The sequence below is a fragment of the Vanellus vanellus genome (genome assembly GCF_965231255.1).
Source record: "Vanellus vanellus genome assembly, chromosome: 9".
NCBI classification, from domain to species: domain Eukaryota; kingdom Metazoa; phylum Chordata; class Aves; order Charadriiformes; family Charadriidae; genus Vanellus; species Vanellus vanellus.
The window spans coordinates 20,452,691-20,472,832 of record NC_138914.1 but is presented as its reverse complement, the minus strand read 5'-3'; the positions used below and the strand labels follow the sequence as shown (position 1 = coordinate 20,472,832).

Sequence of the window (20,142 nt, the reverse complement as noted above, 5' to 3'; positions counted from 1 at the left end):
CAGCTCTAGTACAGAACGACAAGTCAGAATCTTGGCAGATAGAGCTTTTCTCATATTTAATGCCATTGGAAAAAGAAAGAGATAAATAAAGAACTTGTTTAACAGACCAGCCAAATTCATGCCCTCTGCGTGGCAAACTACTGCGCGAACAGTACTGGCTCTGAAGTGACAGTAACTCGCGTTTTGAGAGAAAAAATAGCGCGCTACACCAGCTCGCATCTCCACTGACAGAGCAGTGCAAGGCACAAAACTGGGTTAGCTGCGGCCTCCTATCGTTAGTACAGGAAGAAAGAAGTGCTAGAAGGCCAGTGGGCCAAAAGTATTTATAGACTAAAACCTGCGGGTGACATTTTAAGCCGAGGTCTCTGGGTTACACGGCTGTCAAGGATGAACTGAAAACCTAATGAGAGTTTTCAGAATGGTATTTGTTTTAAAGCCCATCTCTCTACATTTTTTTTTTCAACTTAAAATCAAATGTAAACTGCTTTTTAGCATAAAATATATGCAGTTTTTACAAATGCAATTACTGAGATTCGTTCTTTATGAAATGTCTCGAACGCCACTATTTTTCGCAATTATAAAAGAAGAATTATTTTCTGATGTGTTATGCAGCTCTTCCTTTACCCTCCCTTCATCTTTATGGGGATTTTGTTTTGTTTGTTTTAACCTATTTACAAAGCCTTGCATGAAATGTAAAACCGTTGTTTAAATTATAAATCATAAATTACAGCTTTGGGGGTTTCGCTTAAAAAAAAGAGTAGTAATGGAAAGGGCTACACAGGCCATGTATTGACTTTGTGCTTACAATATACGGTACTGGAAGACTTCCCAATACTTATTTTTCATTTTTAAGACATAGAAACATTAAGTAGTCCAGTGGCCAATAATTGCCTAGTCTCTATAAGAATAAGTAGGAGATTTATCCTCCTAAGATTTGTAGGTTTTCCACTAGAAGACAGTTACTTGAACAGCAAAGTAGTATCAACTTACAGAAACTGTCTGCATTTAATCTAACACTTTTTATTTAGGGATCCTAAAAGATTTTGTATACTGAGATCACCAAAGGTCCCTGTTTTATCCAGGTGAATACTGTGTCAAAAAAGGTTACAGAATTCACATAAACTCCTACAGGAGAAAGAGACAAACAAATCTCTGACATCTCAATTCCAGCAAATTTGTTTCCTCAGACACCAGTGTTCTGTGACTCTGTGAACCCGTAAGGCACACGCACCATACCCCTGCGAGCTGGGGAAACGTGGCAGCTCACAACACTCTGGAGGTGCAGCTCAAGTTTCACGTAACTTAGTAAAATAACTGTATTTATCCACAGAGTTTTCATTGGACTTTTTGAAACTGAAAGTTTAGTCTTTTACAATTTAAGTAGCCAAGGATATCAAGACCAATCTATCTATAAAAAACAGTATTTATGTCTGTGTTTGTTAAATTGTTGAGATGGTCCTATTTCCTTAGGGCCCACCACTGTGATACAATGTCTACTCAACTCTCTAACATCACTGGGTTAAGCAGCTTTTTGCAAATACTGGCATTTTACAGAAGAGTGCCGACAACCCCCAGAGCGTGAGTGGGCAAGAAGGACACTCGGAGTATCTCCCCCAATGGCTTATGAAGAAAAAACAAACCCATACATTTACGGCCTATATAGAAATGAACATCCTCACAACTCGAGTAAATTAGCATCACCCCACTGACTCGAGTGAAGTTACAGCAGTTAAAATAGAGTTTGGGGTCTGTAAGAGACGCAGCAAGTAAGTAAAATCTTTAACTATAAACTGTAGACTACTTATATTCAGGGACAGAGTTAGAACGTGCTTTGGCTATATTTGTTCTAGCTCTTTACATCGGTAACTGTTCTTCCTTCTGGCCAAAGAGAACCATATCGAAGCAGATGTTCCCTTGAGGGACAGCTCTTCTCTGCAGTACCGCTGGAGGCCACTGCACAAGAGCAGCGCACCAGCGATCGCGTTCTGATCTCAAACAGCATCATACACCTTTAAAGTTCCAACTTTCTCCAAATGAAAAATATGCGACTACTTCTAAAGCGCAGTAATTTCAACACAGACGAGGTTAACAGAACGAGGCCCATGATCAGCTTTGCGATCATCACGTCATTTTTACAAAACAAACAAACTAAATGAAAAAACTGACATAGTGCACTGTGTGGGAAGTGTCTAGAACGCTCTCTGGCCTTCTTTCTGGCTCACCATTTGGTCTTGTTCTTAATCGTGTTGCAAAAGATTAAGAGTGCTGGGCCTCACGCTGCATGATTTTCCCTCACTTTAACAGTGATGTCACATTTGACACTGGTGTAAAGCTCTGCTGTACTGCCCGCTGTGTTACTACGTGTCTGCTAAAATGAAGAAGCCTGGTATGGTCAGACAGTCTCCGGGAATCACGTTAGGTCCATTGCAGCAGTTTCTTTCTATTCCCCTTCACCAGTCCACCACTAATTTTTTTAAGGCCTATATTCCTGAAATAGTTACAGTATGCAACTCAACACTGATGGTTGGACTTGAGGATCTTAAAGGTCCCTTCCAACCCAGATGATTCTATGATTATTGTGAGTAATATTACAGCAGCAAGGGGAAACAGAGCTTTTATCTACTGCCTGTACAGCAAATTAAATTATCCTATAAAGGGAACATTATGCAAGTTTAACTCTGTGCTCCTCTAGCTTTCAGCAAACAGAACACTCAATCGTTTCAAGGAAAAGGAACAAACAATACTTACTAGTTTATTTGCTATCCATTGTTCAATTTCTATGTCTAGAAAGGAATTCATACAATGCTCTTTTTAAATTCAATGATTCCCCTGAAACAAGTTTCCTTTCTGTAGTAGGAAGCGGATTTTTATTTTTTTTTCCTCCTCCAGCTTATTATTTTAACTTTCCATTTCTGCAAGTTTATAATGACAAAAATTTACTTTTAGTCTCCTAAATGCTTTTGGGGGATAATTATTACATAATTATGTCTTTTAGTCTCGTTGACTCTCTTGCCATGAACGTTCTGAGAATAGCTGATGGATTTTACCATGTCTGTTTTCTAATGTATTTTTGCCATGACTTTGTGCTCACTGACGGAACAGATGCTGAGATGTTTCTCACCTTTGCTCCCAATTCATCCGTCACAGCTACTAAATTTGTCTGAAACATGGCGGTATGAAGAGAGACCGGTAAGACAAAGCCTACGCCTCTCTATTACCAGTTCCCCTACGATGTCATGATTTGTTACCTTCGCCAATCCCCAACATTCCATGAAAGATATGAAAATGGGAAAAAGCAAGCAATAAGCAGACATTACACAGAAAAGCAGAAACTTACACCCAACTATCTTCATCTCTGCATCAGAAAGAAAGGAGAGAGAATAAAGGGAAAGGAACGGGAGAGAAGCCAGGAAATTAAGACAAGGAGAGAAAAAAGAGAAACGTCACTCACAAGTAGAAGATGAAGCATGCACTTTTCATCAGAGGATCAAAGTAAAAGACAGAATACTTATCAGCACATGGGGAAGGGAAGGGATGTCCTTTGGGGAACTGACAAACGCCATGCCTATGCAACAGATTACTGATCAGCAAGTTCTGTATACAAATAAAGTTGCAAGCCAAAAGGCAAGCAGCACATGCCTCATTGCTTTTATCTCTGGGGAAAGGTAAAATTGCCAGGATCAGATGGACAGTCTTAAACCCAGTAGCAATTTAGAAAAGGAAAAAAAAAGCCCACAAATGAACAAAAACCCAGCGTACCTCTTCATGAGGCTGGTTTGACTGAATCCCTTCTGATTCAGACAAAAAAAATAATTAAAGCCTTTACGATGCTCTTCTCAGATCACAACACAGAAGGAAACGAAGAACATCTTATCATTAGAAATGAAGACAGACATGGTTATTTTGTAGGATATTAATCTTGTTCTGCATAACCATGCAAGATATAAACGCATAAAGACCGGTTTCACTTTATTTCTTAATGACGACCAGCTCATGTTGCAACTCATGTTACTCAGATATGAGTGAGGGAAAAGAGGGCTTGATAGAGGAACTAATGCTACTGTTCAGAAAACAAAATGGGGTAAGAAAACTATGTGATAAGACACAGCTACAGAATTTTACTGGTTAAGGTGTCTACTTGTGAAAGGATTTCCTATTAAAAAAGAAAGTGAAAATGTTAAAAACCATGACCAAGAAGATTCATTTGAAATGCTAGAGCTACTTACTTCTTAAAAAAACAGATTTCTTGGTTCAGCAGAATGATCACTGTATATTTTAACAACACTAGGTGACCTAGCCTTTATTAATTTATTCTTAAAAAACATTTTTAAATCACACTGCCTTGAAAAAAATCTGCACCCACTAGCGAAACACAAGTCATGAACTTTCTGTGCTCTTCTCTGAAAGAGGAAAGCCTGTCTTTAATGAGAAAGAAACAGTTCTGAAGCAAAGCAAGGTAAAGGTAGTTTGACAAAGACAATTAAAGCAGCAGACATGGCTGAGAACTGCTAACATGCATAACAGAGTTGGGGTTGTATTTGTTTTGTTTTTTCAAAAATGAAATATTTTCTAACTTTAGGCAATAGTCATAAAGCTAAGAAAGAATGTTTGATTCTGGCTGTAACAACATAAGCGCAAAGTAAACTGACGGACATTCCCTGTTCAAATAGCTTGGCTTATCCACCTAAAGACATGTTACTACATCCAAAACGTTCTACCCGGACACTGGGTGAACTCAAACCACAGTCTGATCTATTGTTTTAAAAGCAAACAACAGGCAAATACCTGCTGTCACTTGAATGATGTCAAACATCTCTTCATTGCCAAAAACCTGAGAAGTAATTAGAATAAATACTGTTCTCTGCATCAGTTAAGTTCCATTATATTTTAATCTCTTAATTTTGCAGAGGTTTCATTATGCTGGAGGATACCCAGGATAATGAATATTTTTGTCTAGAACAGCATTCATGGATACCTCTCTTTTCACGTCTCATCTCTACTCTGGCGATGTCCTAATTTATCATTACAGTGCAAGTCTGTTCACGCTTCCAGGGCCGCCTTTCTTTTCTTACCTGGTGTCTAAAGACATTTAAAGATTGCCTTTCTCCACAAATGCGAGCCATTTTTTTTCCAAAGTCAAATGCCTAAAGCTTGGCATCTAAACTCTATATATGCAGACCTCTGGTAGACCCTTTTGAATCAAAGAGAAGTTCTGGATGTCCAGCATCTCTAGAGGCAGGAAACATTTAACAGCAGAATGGCGGTCCTTTCATACATCTGTTTGTATCAATCAGTATTTTGAGCAGATATATATATATATATATATAAGACCAATTCCAAATAAATTATATTTAAAATCCCTGTATTTTCTGCAACCAGAATTGTGGTTCCCACAAAAATGAGATTAGCAAGCAACTGCGGTCTTTGGCAGAATACCATTTGAAAAAGTGACGGGCTGACCAGAGCTGGGAAGCTCACCGCTGCACCTGCACAGCGAGCCTTACAACGGGAGTGCTGCAAACATACGCTGAGGAATCTGGTTTTAATTTACTTAAATGTCCAAGGACTCTAGGCTGAATATCACAAAGATCATAACAATATACTTATGATTTGGTGGACGACTTTTGCACTGAGGCAGTATTTTCGCTAGAGTTCTTGATTAGGGAGAGAAAGTAAGTTTGGAAATTTGAATTAGCTGTAATGAATAGAGAATTTTTAAAGTTTAGGGTAGAAGCAATTTTCACACCAAAACTGTTAACCTGCTTGTTCAACCCCTGGGCAAAAGCATTACCCAAAACAGCAGCAGTAGGGGGAAGACAGGCCCACTATACCAGCTTGCAGAGAGAGGCTAGGGGCCAGAAAATGATAAAACAATTAGGGGGAACACTGAGCCCATAAAGCTATTCCTTAAGCTAGCTAAAATTCAGCGGTCTGAAGCACCCAAGGGACAGCTAGCTCTATACATAAAAATGGAGAATAAAGTGATTCTTGCAGGAGAATCAGTTCACTTATACAGGTATATAAATATTATTTTTGATGTTGACTTTCCTAGCTGTGATCTAGCTATTCTAGCTGACGCATCCAGCTGTGATCTCAATTACAGCAGATCACCTTGCAGCAGCTGTGTCTGCATATCAACATGCAATATTTAATCTTCTCTCTAGTTGACTGCTTTGGGTTAAGACTTGAACTGCTATAAGGTCACTAAAACCTAAAATTTATAATTGGCCTTATAGCCCACATGTTCTGCTGCTGTATTGCTGTTGTTTTCAAGTCTGTTAGTCAATAAAGCACATACTGTTCTAAATCCTTTTACTTTAGTCTCTAGAAATTCTTCCCCCCACTCCCTATTTTTATTGTGTGTTCTGAAGAGCCTCCATAATGAGGCTAAAACAACTACTTTTGATACTGATGTGTCACTGCAGTCTTTCAAGTAATAAAATCTGATACTTTTCCCATTATGCTTTCATAAAATTTCCTGTGCCTGCAAAGTCATCCCCGGCCTTGGTTATAATGCATAGCAATAAGGTAGTATTTCAAATGCTATACATGCAACATCATTAGTAAGCCCATTTCTTACTACGCTGTAAAAATCAAGACAGTATAATGGCAGGTTTTACATCTATTGATTGCATGACTGGCTAGGTTCTGGTTCCCTCTGAACTCTTGGCTATGCTGGGGTTGCTTCAATTAGTGCCAAAACATGAAGCATCTCAAGCTGCTACTCCAGAAGTAAGGAGCAAACGAAGCACAGCAATGCTTCAGCCAAGACAGCTGCTGCACGGACTAGGTGCTCTGTAAGGCCAGCTGGAAAATCAGACCCGATTTGCAGCTTCATGTATTGTCAACCATTACAAAAAGATCACACTAACTCCAAAAACCAAGGGGGCAAAGCAGAAACTCTTTTTCCAGCCTTTGGGTTATCGGGAAGAAGAAACTTTGTGCATTTTAAAAGAAACATCTCTATGCTTAGCGCACACGAGGGGTATCTAACTGGCGGGGGAGGTAGGGGGAATATCAAAGCAGTCTTTCCAATCACTTTCTGTATGTGCAATAATGTTTGTTGATTAAAATGTTTTAGCATCTCTCCGTGAATCTGGAATTGGCATTTACTGACAAATAAGGCAACTAATCTTCAAGTGAAGCACCCATCCCAATGCTGCTTGCCTAGGAGAATATGAGAAAAAAATTGACCAATATTTTAAGATTAGAGCTGTTATGTTTACCTGGCATTATGACATCAGGAAAGCCCAGCTTCCTGGTAACAGAAACGCCTCTGTTAAAGATCATAGGGTTTTCCCTTCGGATCTGCTCCATGTCGCCACGAAGAAGCTGAAGAGATATTATAAGTCCTGGAAAAAAACCAAAGACGTTCATTTTTTTCACACCCAAGAATTAGATGTCTGTGTACACATGGTATGCAGGTAAAATAACGCTTTGCTCCACAGTTAATTTAATACAAATATATAAATACAGAATTCTTTTCTCCCTTGGAGTAATTTAAAACTGAAATGGAAGAAACAAAACTGGCTTATGAAATCAGTTAAGAGCATGACATTATATTAAAATACAATTTTTTAAAAATCAGAATACTTAATTTGGCAGAGATGTCACAGGTAACAGTGAAGTCCTTAGCATGATTTCTACTCCTCACATACAGCAGGTTACAACACACATATGAGCAATGCCGCCTCTATCTGAACTACCACATCACACAATGCCATACATCTCTCAAGTGCCTTTAATCCCGTGTAATACCATTAAAAAAAAAAAAAAATCATCTCAAGTCATGTGTGTTCCACTTGTTTCTTTAACTACTTCATACAGGATTTTTGATTTTAATGACGTTCCCTTCAATACCTCAGCATGTTTCAAGAGTACCAACTGACCAAACTGACTTCAGCAACTACCTCTTCAACGTGACCCCTCGTTGAGTCTATCAACTGAAGAGCTTGACTAAGAATAATTACATGGTTAATCTCAGTCCAGCTGCTTTCTCTGGCTGCTTTTAATTTATAGCATACTACACACCTAAAATGAGGATAACGTATTGGTGAAGTTACAAAGTCAAGAATTATGATACCAGAAAACTCCAGGATGAAGTTCAACCATGCAAGGTTAGTCTCATCTGCTGAGCGTACATTACCAGCTCCACTTATCAATGTGAATTATGTTCACATCATCATTTTCCACAATCTTTCTCCCATTCAATGAATGACAGTCAATAGTTCTTTCTATCCTCTCTGTTCACTCACTGGAACAACACATATGAAAACAAACACTGCCCTGTATAGATATTCTTGCATGAGCCATCTAAAGTTCTGCGATTTCCTAAGCTTAATAGATTGGCTTTGCAAAAAATATTTAGTTGTCGTTTTGTTAGACAAGTTTCTAGGGGAATGAAACCAGTAACATCGTGTACCTCCCACCCGGTTTCTGCTCTCTTCCCTTGACATAATTTGCAAGCCTCTTGTTCAGCTTCAGCCAAATTTGGCAAACAAATAGATATCTAGTTAACATGAAGACTATGTTTTATGAATACTGGATGTTGGGATGAAAAAAAGAGCATAAAGCCTTAAAACGAAGGAAAAGGGAGGCCAACCAGCCAGGTGGACAATCAGCACGTATGTACTCAAACGCTGCCAAAACATGGACTTGCAACTGTCCAGCTAAGCAGGCAGAAGAGCGCTGCAAGGCACTGCAGGGAAAACAGAGGCTTTATAGCTACGGAAAAAATTCAAACCCTTTGAATACCAGGTATGAGTGCACACCTGTGTGTGTGTGCTACAGAAGGTTTAACAGAACACAGGAGACAAGTTCATTAGAAATCAGTCTTGACTATTTTTGCCACTTTCAGAAAAACTTGCTCATTTTCTCTCTCCTTTGCTACTAAAAACAAACAAATGAAAATAAATTAAAAAAATTCTAACATAAAGGACTGGAGCAAATTTGGAAGTTCAGACTTCCCCACACCCCGTTTGTACTTAACAAATAGCACCAGAATTAATCTATTGCGTATAAAAATCAGTCACTAAAGGTAAAAGAATATATAGTTTTCCAGCATGGCATTACATATGCGATACCCTCCCACATATTCCACCCCAAAAACCTTCTGCCTAGCTTCTTGCTCTCCCCAAGAGGTTTCGTAAATCTACTCTCCACTCCTCTTTTCTATCCACCCTATCCTTCCAGTTTTTTTTCTGTTTCTTGCAGCAGATCTGAAGGACTAATTTACACAAGACCTGGGAAGGTGGGGAGAGAAACAACGGCGAGCTTTTCTTCAGGGAAGAATCATACTTGTGATTTCAGCATTTTCACACTGTAAAAGCAGATCCTGAGAGGCCCAAATTGTATTACTTACACTGAAATCATGTCAGTCTGCAATATTGTCCCTCCCACCAGGACAACACCTCTGCCAAGTTTCAACCTCCTATTCCAGAGGAGCACTAGGATCTTAATGAAATGTTTGAAATAATCATTTTAAAAAGCCAAAGGCAAGGGTAAAAAGCTATCTATTTCCCTTTCTTTCTGCTCTTCAAAAAAGCTCGTGTTTGGGGGAAAAAAAAAGTTTTAGGCAGACTCCTAGCATTGGAAATAAATGCAAACAGTCCAAGTTTTCAAAGCTGTAAACAGTTCAGGAAAATATTTTAATGGTAAGCGATGGATGACCTTAACCGTAACAGGAGGAGCAGCAGGGAAGGAGACCAGCTTTGCATACAATAAAATTCCAAACCTGGAAACTTTTTTAGTTGTTTATTGTTGTGTTTAATATCCTCTACAGGAGTGTGAACAGCATATTCCACTACAATATCTCAATATGCAAATGAGTGCAATTAAGACAATACCAGTATTTGGACATCAGTATGCCAATGAATCATACACTCAGTAATGAATGCAAAACTAGCTGCAACTAAGCAGAACTGTATTTTATCAGCTGGTTCATTTGCAGTGCAATAGCAATGATATCTCTCAATTAGCAAACTACAGGAATCAGTAAATGAGGTAACACAATAACACAAAAAAGATTTGCTTTCCATATTTACCCATCATTAACTAGGAAAATAAAAATGGATTTAAAAGATGGCAAAAACTCTGCCAAGACAGTTATTCTCCTCAACTATGTAATGAAACATTTAGTACTGAAACTATCTCAGAGAGTCTCCTTGACAATTAATTTGTAGGTATTTTCTGGACGGTCAGAATTTTCTGAACAGTCAGACAAATATGTTGGACAAATGTAACCTCTGTTGACAAGGATGCACGGCATCCCCAGGAGAGCAAGCCTTAGGTATATGTTATATCTGGAACTTTGAAGGGAATACAGGATGAAAGGGAAGACTGTTTTACTCAGAGAAAATTCTGATGAATAAAACTTAAATTCTTCACTTCCTGTGCAGCCAAGTCGGGTCACAGTCACTTAAGCCAGTGTCACAAAAAAAAACTTTTAAAGGAGTTTTGCCAATGCCGACTGCTGCTTCTGTTGTATCCCCCCACGGGCTATAGCAGTTTCCCAAGCACCGACAGAGGCACTAACTGTAACAGCCAATAAAGGAAGAATCGCAGCGTAAGCTAAGGCTATAGCAGGCCACCAGCTCTCACCACTGCTGACCTCTCTTGAGATAAAATAACACTACTGATACAACGATGAAGGAAATTTAGCATGCTGAATTAATATTATTGTCAGCTGTATCTGTGAAGGTAATATCTCAGGTGGTTGGGCTTTTTTAATTCCTGGTTACATTGGCAGATGCAATACAGATTTTCACTTGTAAACCCAACGCGAATGAATTTTAGCTAAAATTTTAAATCATCACAAGTAGAGAAATTCAGCTATGCATAATCTCACATCTCACTGAATTTCTCTGCTATAAATAGTTGGCAGTTTCCTAAAGGAAATCTTCAGCAGTTATAATGACAAAAAAGTACAAGTAAATATTTACCATAGTTTGAGCTGGGTGCTGTGTATTTGGTGCTGGACTTGCGAATAATATTTTCATGGATCTGGCACCATTCATTTTCGTTGTTACACCTAAAATAAAAGAACACTAATTCAAGTTAAAAGCTTTCTGTGGAATCACCTTAGGACAGGAAAGTCGACTTTGCTATAGAGACAACATGAAAGGTTGCAGGGCTTTGAGGAATGAGAGAAATCCCACAGAACTCTTGTTTTTAAAAGTGGAAGGAAACAAAACATTCCCTAATAGTGATCCCCTTTTTATGGACACTTTGGAGCCTGTGCTGACTTTTCTGTCATCAAAGCCGTTGTTCCACTCTTTCTATTACGACAGAATGAAGAAAGCTCGAGACGTCTTCAGCTGAATTCTGTGCACATAGAAAATTAATTTTAAGCTGAAATTAATTGCTGCCATATATTAACTTGTGCTTAATTAAAAAAAAAAAGTTAGAACCAAGAAATAAAAAGCAAAATTTGAAACACTAAATAAAACCCTGAGGTTTTTAGTATCTCAGACATTTATAACAAGACTTTTGCTTACCCACATATTTTACAGAATGCCTTGAAACGTGATGCAACCCCCCAAAATTGTGGAACAAGAATATGTAACAACTTAAACTATGCTTTTGTATGTATATCACCTTCTGAAGGAGCATTTCACAATTGTGTATTCATCTATATGTAGTTTTAATAAGCATTTGTAGATACTGTTATATTTCATTTTCAGTCATGTTACCATCTGTAAATCCTCAATAAAATTCTAGGACTGAAACAATATCTTTTTCCCATTAGGTTATGCAGTTAAAGGCTCATCATCTTGAACGCAAAGCAGAAGAGGAACAATGGCAGGCGGGGGAAGCCCGATAACCTCATCAGAGAAAACCCAGCACCCTGCCCCTGCTCCTCCCGTGGTGCCACAGGAGGTTGCTCCACACGTGGTCCAGGTGCAAACCCCATCAAGGTGAGTCAGCCAGAATGGCTTTCTGGATCGCCTTGAAGACTGCAGTGGGTTACTGCCTTGGGTGATTACAGGATGCTGGGGAAGAGCATTTGGCAATTGTACAAGACCTAGTATGAATTGTAGGGAAACAGAGGTTTAAGGGTATAAAATGGCCCCGTCGTGTGTAAATAGGATGCTGTCGGTATGCATGTCTGGTCATGCACTGTGCCTGAAGGGAGCATCTAAAACCAGGGACTGGAGGGATTTGTAGTGTGTATATGTATGTATGTTTTCCACTAAGTTTTTACCCTGATAAACTAGAGAGGAGAATAGGATGAGGCCTTTGGCACTGTACATGTTTGCATGAGCGGGTACTTTCTGCCCGTGTCGATCTGTGTGGCCGGCTGTGAGCGTACATATTGTGTGTGTGTACCCACGTGGGATACACGCTCAGCCTTGTGCCTGGCTGGACCTGGGGGCACAGAGCTGCGCTCTCTGCCGCGGCATGATGCTATTCCATCGCAAGAAAATCAGACTGCTTAACTGAGTAGTGGAAAGTCAAAACCAATCTCTCTCGCTGCTCCATTTCATGCTGTATGTATAAATCTTTTAAAGCGGAGCAACATTTAAAAAAACAATCCTCTGTAAATCACTGTATCTATAGCTCTATAGATATTCTCATTACCCTGATGGCAAGATTCTGGAGAGAGAAATTAGGGACACTGCAACATTTGGAAATTACATTGTGATAGCCATAGCTGAGAGCACCAGAAACAGATGTTTCAGTTTCCTTTCCAATCACAGAGAAATACAGATTCCTTTTAATGATAACCCACAAAAAAAATCATCCGTAAGCAGCAAAGCAGCAAACAGAACAATAGCACACCTCGATTCTTGCTTCTTTCTGGACCTTGGGCACTGGAGTCAGAAGTGCCATGCTTCCGTTTAGGATCCAAAGCTAGAGAAAACTTTCTCCAGTGATAAGATATATTCAGAGCTATAGTTTGTAAATTACTGTTTACACAACATATCAATATTTAACTGTATTTGTTTACATGTTTCTACTGTCAATTGGGAAAAGACATTACTTGGCGGTTGTTAGTCTGCATATAGAATACCGTGCTCGGTCTGAGGCTCTCTGATACACAACAGACAATTGGGGAGAGTCCTGTGGACGGGCAGGGGGCCGGAGCACGTGCTGTAGGAGGACAAGCTGAGGAACCTGGGCTTTTTCAGCCTGGAGAAGACAAGGCAAGGGGGGGACCAGTAACAGCAAGGCCGACAAGCAGTTATTAAGACAAAAGAGTCAGCCAGATTCTTCAGTGGTGCATAGTGAGGTGAGGTAACACAACAGGCATAAACACAAACAGGAAAGGTTCAGACTGGATATTAGAAAAAGTCATGCGTGATTGGAACAGGACGCCCAAAGAGGCGGTGCAGTTGCCATCCTTGGAGGTTATTGAGACACGGCTGGATAAAGCCCAGAGCAGCCTGGTCTGATCTCAGAGAAGGAGGCTGGACTAGAGAGGTCCCTATCAACCTGAATTAGGATTCCTATTTATCTTAGCATCAAAGTCGCACGACTTTATTTGCACAAGTGTATGTAAAGCTGTATAATCAACCTGCTGAACGCACTAAGCTCGAACGGAATCATACCAGGGAAGTGCCATCAGTAGATGTTACCACATAATGAAGGGACACACTATAAATGTTACAAAGTATTTTACACTACTGTAAGAACAGCTGAAACAACAATTTTACCAGTATAATAATCTGACTGAAAACCAAAACCGGAACCTTTATCACAAAAAGTACTATTGGTTAAAAATAAAAAAAGGAAAAGAAAAATCAGTATGTTGATCAAGTCTAGCTGCTTTTTAAATTTAATTGTGCTTTAAATGACAACTGCAAGATTTAAAGATTCCCCGTGAAGTCAGCAATTTTTAACTCAGCAGCAATAGCAAATCTTGTTTCTCCTGAAGTGCAATTGAATTAAATGATTGAATTAAACTTCCGTCCTATTGACTCTTAAAAGTTAAAAAAACCCAACCAAACAAAAAAGAACGAAAAGAAAGAAAAAAAAGAAATGAAGACTGTAAGCCTTCAGCTCCTAGCAAGACAGGAGCCTTGAGAAATAAGTCACTTTGGAAAACTTCTCGCAAGCATATTAACATTTTTTCCCTTTTTTTGCTTCCCCCAAAGAACCCATAGTGTTGGCAAAAAAGGTACGAACCAGCTACTGTGAAGACAGTAGGGATTTTTTTTTGTCTGCTGCATTACGTGACTGAAGAATAGCATGGGAAAAGGAATTAACGCTATGTAGAACAAGTAGTAGCTGGTAATTTTCTACAGCTTCAGTATTACAAACCCATATATTGCCAAGAATAATGAGATAACCCACCAAGCCTGTTACGGCACACTTACTGACACCCCCTGCAAATGTTGATTATTGTAAAAACAAAAGGAACATAGACAACTTGGAATAAATTCCACACGAAGTACAGACAGTAAAAAAGGAAAAATGGAGAAAAAACATTAAGAGTTACTTCCTCCCAGCGTGCTATCCAAAAGTACTCATTTAATTAAAATGCTGATCAGGCTGTATTCTGAGGTTATCTGCTGCAGTTAGATGGGGATTATCCCACCTGAAATCTTAGTTCCATCTATCTCAACATTCCTCCTTTCACTGCAGTGGGTTTAGGCATCAGACATCTCAGCTGACTGTTAAGAACATACCAACATTAAAAAAAAACCAAAAAACCTTCCCACACTGGCAATAGTAGATACTACTTGGGCGGGATACACGAGCAGTCAGGCTCACGCACCCTGCCCTCACCCTGAGGTTGTTGCATGAGGGATTCCCTGCCTGTTCCTAGTCCCTGTTTACAGACCTGTTGTTCATAAACTTGTCTAATCCCCTTCCCACCACCACATTTTGCCTCTACAAACTGAAGCTGCCCACTGTCTCAATCTCATAAAGAAACAACTCTATGCCATTAAGCATTTTAGTTGCCCTACTCCATACCTTCTGTTACTACTATATCCTTTCTGGGAGGAGACATCAGATGTGCACAGAGTAACTCAAGATAGGTGAGCACTGAAGTGCCCTTCCAGAACTTAACTAGGTTTGGCAAATTGACTACATTTGCACTCCCCAAAACAATCTCTTAAAACCAAAACACAACAGAGCTAAGACATTAATGGACAGTACAAAACCCCTTTCAATTATTGTGGTGTTTTGTGCTAATTCAGAATTTTAACCAATATTCTGCTTACTTGTCAGGAAAAAATAATAAACTTCACATTCTTTACTTCTCTTGCTAAGACATTAAAAGTCATTCATCCTACTGCAAATAATATTCTCCTTAAAGTAGAGGGATAACAAATTATATACCATCTTCCATCCTCACAGCTGAGACTACAGAAAATTTCTAACCTCTGATAACTTTTTAGTTGCTGCACCAGCCTCTGGAGTGCAAGTTAAAATAGATTTCAGCCTCCAATGACTTATGCCTGCAAATTAACCTGGAACAAAGTTATCCCAAAATCAGTGGACTGTAAAGATAGCTTAAAGCTAGTTTCGTACCAACTACCAACGTAAGCTGCACTTTACATTTCCCGAACACAAAGAAGAATATTCTCCCAAGTTTGAAATGTTGGCCTGAAAACACTTGCCTGTAATGCGTTTTATTGTGTCAGTATTTTACTTGTCTAAATACCAGATGTATTACAAAATATATCTCTAGTTTAAATAAGAATTTTCTCCTGAGCCATCCATCACCTTTTCAGGTTGGACAGTTCTACAGTAAATTTACCATTCGGAATGTTTGCCGTACTACATTATACATTAGACCCTGATGTGGAACAGATGGGGACAGAATTGCAATGTACGCTGTTGTCCAGCTGGGCAAATAGCAACGGCTCGGTATCAAAAGGGAAAGGCATTCAGGCACACACCATGTTAAGAGGAAGGCATTTTAAGAGCTAGTGCTGGAAAAGGAGAAAAATAAAGGATTGAGAGAAAATAGGACAAAACCATAAAACTGAAAAAGATAATATGAATACAACATGAAGTTTTTAGGGGGATGGGAAGACTGACACAGACTAACGGTCAACGAGCAAAACGCTCCACTAAACATACAAATTCATATAAAAATATGAAATAAAGTAATCTCAAAAAAATGGATAAAGAATTTAGTTTCCATCTTACTTTTAAAATATTTCCCATGTATATTATTAAAAAGAATTATAAAAGTAAAACTTCATGCTTTTACATAATGAGCTTATAAAGTAGAGCTGTGGTACTATATCCTCTTAGTAAGATTATAACATGACTGCGGGATTAACAAACAGCAAAATCTGGATTGTGAGAAAGAAGTATTTTTCAGACATAAATCTTTAACAATAATAAGGCAAGCTAAGAAAGGCTGGTGAAGTAAATTGATTTTTTTTTTCCATAAGTATCTTCTCTTGTGGATCCAGCAAAAGTCTCCATTGAAACACCGTGTATTTGTTTCAGCCTTTGTTAGGTTTTCAGTGTCTCTATTTTTTTTCTACTTTCTCACCATGAAAAGACTTTTCTGGCTGCTGACTGCCTCATTTGTGGCAGCTGTAAGCTTTAGCCTTAGCCAGATAGCAAACAAAAAGAATGCTTTTTACTGCTCCTTTAAAAATACAAATACACCTCCCTCCTTATTTCATCTTTATGATGTTTTTGGGTTGGCCTGAGGCATTTTAACAATAATCAAAACGAGAGCAGCAGGTAAGAAAATCAGTTCAGCGTTGTTTAAGCATTCACGTACAATTTTAAACTTACAAAGGACAAAAATCTGTCATTTCAATTTGAGTCTACAAAGCAAGAAAAGGTAGGCTAGCTAAAAGAATGTGCAAAGAGAAGATGCAAGCAGATAAACCTGTGAAAATGTTCTGTCGTGGAAGACCAACAGCTATTAAAGCTGCAAAAGGGATAAGCTGGCGCCCTTTAGATATATCCATCTTCCCTTGTGAAGATTTTTGTTGGAAGTTTACAGAGATCACTCCAAGTAGCAGTCTCATAAAATAATGATGTACAATACTTACAACAACTCAAGCGAATGATAGCAGTGATAAAAAAATTACAAGCATCTGATTACAGAGTTGAATTCTGTTACGGGTTCTACCTCCTCCTGGAAGGCAGTATTGGCTGCGCGTGGATGTTATCAAAGCGCGCGGGGAAGCAGAGGTGAAGAACAGCAGCTGCTATAAACCAACTTAAACATTTAGGCAGACACAGCTGGTACTTTGGGTGGTGTGAAAGGAATCCACATTTACAAAACACTTCAGATTAAGACGAAGAAAAGGGAAGCTCTCTATCCTGGGATTTTTTTGGTCATAATACTAGGACTTTGGGTTGTTCTAACTGGCTGCATGGCTTTATTTGTCACTGACAAGTGGAGAAGTCCAGTATTTTACCAGTCTTTTTCTCTCCTATTTTTCTGTGAATAAGAAGCTAAAGATGCATTAAAAGGGCATCAAAACAGAAATCTGACATTCAAAATGTTCCATTACTGTAAACATTCAAAATGTTGCAGTTACAATATATTAACACATATCTACAAGGCCAGTATTAACTATAGAACCGAAACCCACTGGTTTGAGGTAAGCTGAAACTGAATGGTGACAAAACACCAAGATTGTCCACACTCTATTGACAAAGAGAAGAAAGATGACCATTTTCTTCCCTATAATTTGACATTTTTGCTACAGTTTTTGTAACTGTTGGCAAAAGAATAATGGAAGAGCTGACTCTGAGAGATTTTTCTTGGGACTTACAGACTTCTAACGTATGTGGAGATACCCAAGAATATTTCAGTGAACAGCGAAAGCCATTTTTTCATTTACAGTTCCCCCGAACGTCAGATTTTCTGCTGCTGAACTTACTTCCCAAAGATTAACAAAGTTCTATAACCCCCCCAAGATTATCTTATTATTCGGAATAGTGGCCACAGAGTGCAAAGTAATGACAGCTGTATCTCAGACCCATCTGCAAAGCAGATCTTGCCAGTATTTATCCTCACTGACAGGAGATTTAAATATTCCCTGCAGTCTCCAGACAGTTTGTCTGTGGCCTCTTCATTATGACTGTGAGACCACAGTTCACAATAAGAATTTGTTAGTTCAAAGTTCAAAATCACAAATAAGTGAAGATAGATTCTTGCTCAAAAAATGTTGACTTGTTTTGAGTTTTTTAGTCACGCACTGTTGACTTAGTTGTTTTCTACTTCCTTTGTTTGTCACCATGACTTGTAAGGAATAGGAACTGGGGCATGAGTAACTATTCCCTTCATCAGGTGAAATACAGCATATTTCTCTGGTTTTGAGCTTAGTAGATTTAAAATAAATCATATTAATAAAAGCGCAGTTTTGCATGTCACAGATTTGGGCAGTATTCAATAATTTCTGAAGCATTCCACATACCTGAAACATCTGTGATAATATTCATTAGTTTCTACAAGCTTCTGGAATAATAAAGGAGCAAAAACCAGTGCCAACAGCACCGGTTTACCTTGTGAGGAGGATAAGACAACAAATGCAGTTTATAGCCCCCTGATAATACTTCTTCAGTATCTCATCACCCAACATATTTTTTTCCTTCTAGGAGTTACTCACGTGTAAACTTTGAGAACAAAATCCTTCTCTTCTCTTATTTCAGAGATTGACTGAAGTACATCCATGATGCTCAATACTGCACAGCCATAGGGGCGGCGATAGTGTAAGTGAGGGGGGCCTTTTTTTGAATCATTTAGCAACATGCGACCTAAAATTAGAAGAAATTTAAAATATTAGAGATTCACACGGAGTCATTCTGCCCATTCTGTTCTGTTATTCCTTTGAATATGCATACCTACACTAAGTTTCGGCTATAGCTTGCAGTCTTCTCTATACTTCCCGCTCTTTTTCCTTCTTTTATGTTTTCTAATCCGGAGCTCCATTTGAACCTACCTGACCCACTGGGCTACTCTGATTAAGGCACATCACCTCATTTCGCTAACAGAACACTCAAGGGCAAAGTGAACAGCGTCATGTCTGGCCATCTTTGATTTGCAGCCCCACAACACGCATTTGCATCCAGCTGGGTTGACTACAAATCATCTCTTGAATGAGCCAAGAATACGGCTTATGCTCACCTCTCTGTATCCACACAGATATTCACAGTGGTCCTTCCATTATAGCCCGGTATTTACACAAATTTCCACTCTATACAATTGTTTTAAGGAAAAATATTATATATATTGTATCATTTATCATGTTTGTCTTGGAGCAAATAAAGGAGAATTCTGAGAAATTAAGCTCCTCGGTGATTAACTTCCTATTGCTAAAGGAGTTTTTTAATATAGTAAAAAATGCCAAGACCAGAAAAATCACTATGATAATCCAAGCCGACTTGCAACGCTACACATAATTTGTCCAGCACTTCAAGGTTAAAAATCTGAGCTTGAACTCCAGCATATCTCTCCACAAGCTTCGCTTATCATCTCAAGTGATACAGAGCAATTCTAATTTTTAGATGCTTTATGACACAGTGAAGTCAGACAATGAAAAATCGACCCTTCTCACACATTTCTGACTTAGAAGGCACACTGTCATTCACAGGACAACAGAGCTAAGTACTTCAGAAAAGGTATCTGTGGCTGGAAATGGGTGCTGGAAATAGAGTTAAAGACTCTCATTGCAAACATTACCAAGCCTTATTCCAGTTAACTGAAAACCTGAAAAACATGAAAGACAAGTGCACTACTCAGTTGTTTAGAATAATACAACTGAATAGACTGTCTGTTATTCCTACTGTTTGTTGTTAACATTTTAGGTCTAAGTATTGGAAATAAGTTATACATAACATAGATAAAATATTTACTTGCCAATTTCTAAGTGAAAGTGCACACATTCATAATTTACAACCATTTAACTCCCTGTTACTAATTATATCCTTTTCAACCAGAGCTTTTTCTCTATCCAAAACCTTCCACCTAAAAGAGATTCTAGCAATTTAATTCACAAACCAGAAGTCATATAGTCACTTCACTTAAACATGCTGCTGGGCTTAAAAATCCATCTAGCTTTCCGTGAACTACTTTGAGCACTGCGCTATACCATATAAGACACATTCTAAATTCAACTTCAATCATAAACACATTCCATTCTTGCTACTGCAAATCTCAAAAAGAATAAGCGAAGCCTAGCCTGGGCTACGAATAGTCAGAGAAACCCA

General features: G+C 38.7%; 1 protein-coding gene across 1 annotated transcript in view; it reads right to left on the bottom strand.

The window, feature by feature from the left end:
- The window catches only part of DOCK3 (dedicator of cytokinesis 3), a gene marked incomplete at both ends in the record, with an annotated part of 218,058 nt that overhangs the window by 76,801 nt on the left and 121,115 nt on the right, over window positions 1–20,142 (bottom strand). The window contains 4 exon segments of the mRNA XM_082487547.1: window positions 3,338–3,355; window positions 7,227–7,352; window positions 10,941–11,029; window positions 18,543–18,690. Of these exon segments, the coding sequence (XP_082343673.1) occupies window positions 3,338–3,355; window positions 7,227–7,352; window positions 10,941–11,029; window positions 18,543–18,690 (381 nt within the window).